Here is a 7,176-nt window from a genome sequence, read left to right as displayed (position 1 = left end):
AGTATGGAATCAAAGCAAGGGAGGGTTTTTCTTGGTGGGATACCATGGGAGACAACAGAGGAGCGACTGAAGGATTATTTTATGACATTTGGTGATTTAGTGGAAGTGGTGATCATGAAGGATAAGTTCACAGGCAGGTCACGAGGGTTTGGCTTTCTTGTTTTTGCAGATCCAACTGTGGCAGAAAGACTTCTCTTGGATTCCAAGCACAACATCGATGGCCGAATAGTAAGTTTCTTTTCTTAACCTCTTCTTCTTTTCTCATGACTTGAAGATTTATGAGCAGCATGTTATAACTAGTTCATGTTTCTGTCTTCTTCTGCAAATATTTAGGTGGAAGTTAGAAAAGCAATTTCCAGAGATGAGCAGAATCACATAAATAGGAGTAGGGATATTACACATGGTTATAGTGGCCAAAATCAAAGTAGGACAAAGAAGATATTTGTGGGTGGCCTACCACCCACTGTTACTGAGAATGACTTGAGGGAATATTTTAACCAGTTTGGTACAATCACCCATGCAGTTGTGATGTATGATCCCGTAACTCAATCATCTCGAGGGTTTGGCTTCATCACATTTGACTCAGAAGATACTGTAGATATTGTTGTGCAAACACCCTTTTATGAGCTCAATGGGAAGATGGTTGAAGTCAAACGATCAGTGCCCAAGGAACTTTCTACTGGCCATGGTCGTTTTCCTGTAGGTAGAGGAGGGAATTTTAGTTTCAGCAATGCGCGTGGCTTCAATTCTACTCCAATTCCTTCGGCGGGCCATTTTCCTCCAATGAACACTGGTTATAGTGCTGCAGTGGGAGAAACAGGTAGCTATTCTTCATATGGACCTGCTGGGTATAATGTTTCCAGTTATGGAACTGCTGCAGGATATGGACCCGCCGTTACTGGTGATGGCTATGGTAACACTAGTTTTGTAAACAATATTTCTAGCACTGGGAGAATCTATGGAGGAGCACCCATTAGCTACGGAGGTCCTGTTGCCTACGGAGTAGACACTGCAGGGAATGGAGGATTATATGGCAATGGTGCTACACCGACTCCAGGTTCAAGTATGTGGGGTGCTCCAGCCATGCCTTATGGAAACACAGATAGCTTTGTTGGATATGAAGACACTGGGAGTAGGGGCATTAATCCCTATGGAGCAGCTCAAGTTGACAATTGGCAGTCAAATGGCAACAATGCTGGTTATGCAGCACAGAACAATGTGTTTGAAATGGGAGTCGCACCATATGGCTCAGCAAGTGTGGGATATGGAGATGCATAGAGGGACACATGTCGCAGCTCTAGTAATGGAGACTCCTCTAAGAGAACGAGATCAACAACTAGAAAGATTGTGGGAGTTGAGTCAGGCTTATAGCATATCAAGGAGCCGTGTACTAGATTATCTGGTTAACCAACAGTAATCACTGAGAATTTGATCATGAGAATACAAAAATATATTTATCTATTTTTTCTGTTAAAACTATTTTAAACATAGTTTTAAGGAGGAGTTTTTATTATTTTTACTTGAGCTATTTTACTACATGAATTGTATTTCAATTATAATTTTAATGAACATTTATGTTTATAAAAAGTTGATTACTGTTAAAAATTGTAAATATTTACATTGTAATAAGTGTTTTTTAATGGCAAATATAATTCCTTATATCTCTGATGTTAAGGATCAAAAAGTATATTGGAACAAACCACTCATTGTAATTTTAAATCTCTTCTATTATAACATGAGGCTATAACATCACACATATTGGGGTTTCACTCAACGAACCTTTGACATAGCATGTGGGTTAATGACATACTAAACAATACCTTTAATTTGACCACATTGGAAAATACATCTAATTTAACTCCTGAGCCTTGGGTGTTGCTGGCCCACGCTTTGCCTTGCCGCCACGGGTACTGCTACCTTTGTGAGTCTACCCATGGCCGTGCGACCATTCACCTTTGCTCACCCCTTGCTTGCCACCTCTACGGCCTCCTCTCACACCTACATTGCCTTTCTCCACACGCCTAGATGTTTTGACACCTTGATGGGGCGTCACTGTGGCCAGAGCTTGGTTTGTCACCCCTTCAAAAGCAAGGGCAACAGGGGAGGAAGAGCACCCCCTTCGCGTCGACGGTTTCATAGCTTGCCCCGGTGGAGGCATGCTTTGAACATTCACCAAACACCAGACTTTACACCCAAAAGAACACTCCCCACAGAGAGAAGACTCGAGCATAACCACCCAAAATAACACGAATTCACCAAGATGGCTCCTTCTACCCACGAAGGATCACCCCCACCAGATAATCCTAACACCTCCACCTTCTAGAATACCACCAAATATGGAGGGCCACTCAGGGATAGGGGAGCTGTTTCAGTCTCATGCAATCTGGAGCATTACCTTGGGTCCCCTATTTTGCAGGATGTGTTGACCCTCAGATATTCAACCCTTCTTTTCTTCTTGGCATAAGCAATATATGGGCTCCCTTCAGACCAAATACTCTTTTAAAGAGTATTGGATAACCCTTCCCAAATATTTTTGCTAGCAGATTTGGTTATCTCATAATCAAGCTATCTTTAAATCCTCCTTAGTCACTATCAGAAGAGATTTTCTTAAAGCCCTCTCTTTCTGATTTAAACAGAACCCTGCCTCAGTCGATTCTTATTTGGACCCCTCAAAACATCAATGGCTCAAACCCTGTATTTGACCCCTCCCAACTTCTCCTTCAAATAAGTTGAGGTCCTGTCCTCCCTGGCTTCTTCAAAACTCTCTTGAAGTTTTGTTGACTGGAAGTTGAATGCCTAGTCTTGGATTCTTCAATTTGATGGAGCTTTAAAGCGAAATCTAGCAGTGGCAAGAGGGGGAGGGATTCTCTCTAATCCCAAAGGAATAATAGTAAATATGTATGCTTGGGGATTAGGAAGAAAAGCCAATAATCAAGCATAGGCTTACAAACTCTAGATGGGTCTCCTTTTAGTCAGAAAAAAGGGAAATTAAGGACATTATTATTATGGGGGACTCCCTCTTAAAATTGGCAACTAGGGCCAAACTCCATGCGGGTCATATTATTCATGGTTGATAATATTTTTATTAGATTCCTCTCGTCGAGAGGTGTAGGATTGATCTAAAGATCATCTGATTCCGATAATTATTTATGGAGATATGTATTTATTTTGATTATGGAATAATTATCAAGATGACCTGCACTCATGTAGGCTCAGAAGCCCAATAGTCGCATCTATTCAATTATCATAAGATGTGTATAAAGACAGGAGGTCTTTTCCCCATTTGGACTCACTCAACTCATCACATCTCTCTCTCTCTCCAGCGCAGAAAAGAGTCTCTTCTCTCCTGCGCAGTAGGTGACTCTCTCTCAACTGCAGAATCTAGTTCTACAACTGCAAAAACAAAGTTTGACCAAACTATAGAATCTAGTTCTACAACTACAGAAACAAAGTTTGACCAGTGTTGACCTGAAGAATCCCTCGTCAGAATTGCATTGTAGGTCCATCTGGACCTCCTCTGAAGGTCACATTTTTTGGTGGTGGAATCAAGCCGATTTGACGGTCGGTTTGCGAGATATCGACTGCCCTAGTTTTGATGATGAAACCGCTAATGTTGATGATGCTAATCTAGGGTTTGCTACTGTTGATATAAATCAGATTCTCTTTGTACTATTTCTCTCTGCTGAATTATTGAAGATAAAAGAAGATTTGATCAAAGGGTTTCCCCACATTGTGGGGTTTGTCCTTGGCTAGCCGCCACATCTTGTGTCTCTTGTCTTGGCTTGTTTTCTGTCAATTGTTTAATGTTCTATTTGCACTTTACTATATACATGTGATTGCTAATCTGTGGATAATAATAAGAAAAATAAGTAAACTGCTATAAGCATAGAACATACCATAAATTAGCATGGTATTAGAGCTGAGGTGAAGACATTAATTATTGAATTGTATGGCTTCAAACAATGGGGATATTTTCATGTCCAATTTATGCATAAAACTTTCAAGGGAATTATTCTAAAGATCTACATAAATTTATTTATGCAAAAAACAAGGTTTTTCAACCACCATATCATAAGTTTAGAAATTTCTGGAAGAATCAATTTTATGGAAAATTTGAAAATAGAGGCTCTCCCATGATTATGGGTCTAGGTGATTGGCTTAAGAAGTATGAAGATGCTGAATCAAAAGCTTGGGATACTTTTTTTATTAGGGTGATTCAATTGAAGAACCATAATAAGTTGTAGTTAATATTCCAAAAGGAATGAAAAGGAAATCCATATTTTTGAGCTCCCTTACTGGAAGGATCTATTAATAGCTCACCTATTAGATCCTATGCACATCTTTAAAAATATCCCAAATTCTAAATTTATGTTGGACATTGGATAAACCAGTGCTCCCCGTGTGTTTCGTGACATGTGTTTAACTGCCTCCCATGGATCCATTAACTTTGGCGATGTGTCTATTTACTAACACTTGCGGGTTTTGTTGTAATGGAAATCATTATTCCAACAAGTGGTAAGATCCAAAGAGTTAAAGGCCATTTTGTCACATATTATCAGTGAGCCTCTTAAGGGGATCAATCAACATCCTATTCCCTCTTATCACCATCTTGCACAAATCCCTAAGCATGTACCTTTCATTTCCCATAATTTCAGCCCTAAACTACATCATCTGAGCCAGTTTGAGGACCAGCACTCCCTGTAAGCCTAATGGGTTGTGTTCACCACTAGAATTCTCCACTATGGCATGCGTTGGTCACCAACATGTTTCTCCCCTTTGCACCTGCATTATTTCTAGAATTCTAGGAGAATTACCGGGATTTTGAAAGATTCTCTTCTATGAGTTTCCATAAGTTCAACTACTTACCTTGGATAAAACATTCAAATCCTTTCCTTCCATACATTGGAGTTTTGACCACTTATCCTTTGATCCTATCCCTCCATCAAAGGTGGATCTCTTACCCTAGATTGGTAATTGGATAAGAACTCCCAAATTACCCTACTTCTCTATATATTACCAACCTTCTATGTGGTTTGAGGTTGGATTTTGGAGAGTGATTATGCCCTTATGCTGTTTCAGTGAGTGGTCATCATATCATGCATTTAGGGTGATTGCAGGTGCATATTGTGACAAGGAAAGGACAAGTCAACAACTTGGAGGAGCTCTTCTACAAGATCAATTACTACTTATGGTTGTAATCTCCTTCCATTTATATTAATGCAAAGAATTCATTGTTTTCCTATATGTGATGTTGTTATTTCACTTATTTAAATACCATGTTGATTTATTGAATGAAATGCTTATATGATAGTGCATAGATCTCGTAGTTTCTTGGCTTGCGTTATCTGACTGTGTAGGTTCTAATTTTGGCATTTGGAGCTGGAATTGGAGCTTCCAAGCTAAAGAAAGAGTGAAGTGTGCAAAGGACTCTAGGTAGGCCTCACTCTATCATCTATTTACTTTATGGAAAATCATTGTGTTCCTTGTCTCTTTGTTTTTGTAGGTTAGCCACCGACATAGGGGAGATAATTCTGTTTGCAATTGTAAATCCCATATAACAAATTGGCAACTCCACTGGGGAAAGAAGTATTCCCTTGGTGGTTTCCTTGTCCATTGTGTTTTATTACCTCCTTGATAGACCTTTGTTGTATCATCCAACCAAGAAAAAACCTAGGAAGTGATTTCATTGAGGCTTTTTTCCAATTTTTGTGTCAGAATCCTCTTTCCCAGGCCCAATGATCCCCTAGTGCCTATGACAGAGCATTGTACCTCACCCTGGCCCACTCTGCATCAACGTTTCAACACACTAGTGCCTCTTCTGCACCAGTGTTGGGCCTTGTTTATGGATGAATTTTGTCTTGGTTCTTGAAGCCTCTCTTTGGTCAGCCTAGTTCTAGCTAAACTTCCCTGAATCTTGAGTGTCTCGTGGTCTCTCTAAAGCCTCCATTTGGTTTGTTGTTGTGTTGTTTGCTTTGGTAAGAATTAGTTTTGATTTTTCTTTGTTCTTATCATTTGGTCGCTTGCAAATTGATTTTGTTTGATTGTTGATCGCTTCGATGAATTGTTGTTCTAGTCCTCTTTCTGAAAATTGTAGTTGAATCAGTGATTATACTTTACATATTAGTTTTTCTCATTTCAAAAATTAAGTGCCTTGAAAAGAAAAATCTATTTTCATTTGCATCTAGGGTTTTGTGTGTGAAATTGGAATTCCCTAGTGTGCAATTGCATATTTTTGCAAAAAAAATTCCCTCTCAATCGTTCAGGGGGGTGTTGAGGGGGGGGAGGGGGATGAATTGTGTATGAGTGTTAATTGCCTTTGAGTGACATCTATTTTGATTTTTGGAATTTTTGCCCAATTTCAGTTTGAATCCTCTGTTCATGAAATCCCAGATTATGTTTGATTTCATTGGAACCCTCTTGTGTTATTTTTGAAGAATTATCTTTCATAGATCACATTTGCATAGTTAGAATTCTCATTTTCACATCTAGAGAGGAAATTGTGCATAGATTAAATTTGCATACTTTTCAGGGGAATCGTGCATAGATTACATTGCATGGTTTGGCATCTTTTAATCCTTTGAATTGAATTGGAATAGTGAAATTGAAAGATATAGTTAGGAAGCTCTTTTTTGTTGCATATTTGATTGTTGCATCATTGTTTGCACCTCTTCCCTACACTAGATAGATTTCATCGAAAATGAAAAGAGTTATTTTTGTCATATTAGTTGCATCATAGGTGTGTTCAAGTGACATCGAATTTTGAGCCTTGAAATCGAAATCTAATTCAAGATCAACTTAAAATTTACTGAATTAACCTAAGGAGCATTTGAAACTTAATGACACACATGGAGGTCTAGGCTAGATACGTGTTCCGGCATTGTAAGAGCTGTTGTTGTTTGCCAACATTGCATCCTGGGGGTGAAATATCATTCATGTATGTAAGTGTATAGGACCATTCTCCACGTACCTTCAGGTATATCAGATGGCACTCCATGCATGATGAGTATATGGGAATGATCTCATCGAACGGTTACACATTAGACAACACTACTACGGACTGCACTTCCATGTACCATCGCGTATATTTTGGAAGTCCCCTATAGGTTGCTATCCATCCATAGGTAACCCATTCTACTACCTTGTATACCGTTATACACCAAACACAACATTCAGGGA

General features: G+C 39.1%; 1 protein-coding gene across 1 annotated transcript; it reads left to right on the top strand.

Moving 5' to 3' along the window:
* The first annotated feature begins 3 nt into the window (after positions 1 to 3).
* LOC149221169 (heterogeneous nuclear ribonucleoprotein 1-like) lies at positions 4 to 1,278 on the top strand. The gene is made up of 2 exons (XM_089387339.1): positions 4 to 228; positions 334 to 1,278. The coding sequence occupies exons 1-2, from the start codon at positions 4 to 6 to the stop codon at positions 1,276 to 1,278; spliced, it is 1,170 nt and encodes a 389-aa protein (XP_089243465.1).
* Positions 1,279 to 7,176: the final 5,898 nt, after the last annotated feature.

Source organism: Pinus tabuliformis, chromosome Q, assembly GCF_031772625.1.
Source record: "Pinus tabuliformis cultivar Carrire ecotype Pingquan chromosome Q, CPIR1, whole genome shotgun sequence".
Taxonomy (NCBI): Eukaryota; Viridiplantae; Streptophyta; class Pinopsida; order Pinales; family Pinaceae; genus Pinus; species Pinus tabuliformis.
The sequence above is the reverse complement of the archived record's forward strand: the minus strand, read 5'-3'. Positions and strand labels throughout refer to the sequence as shown.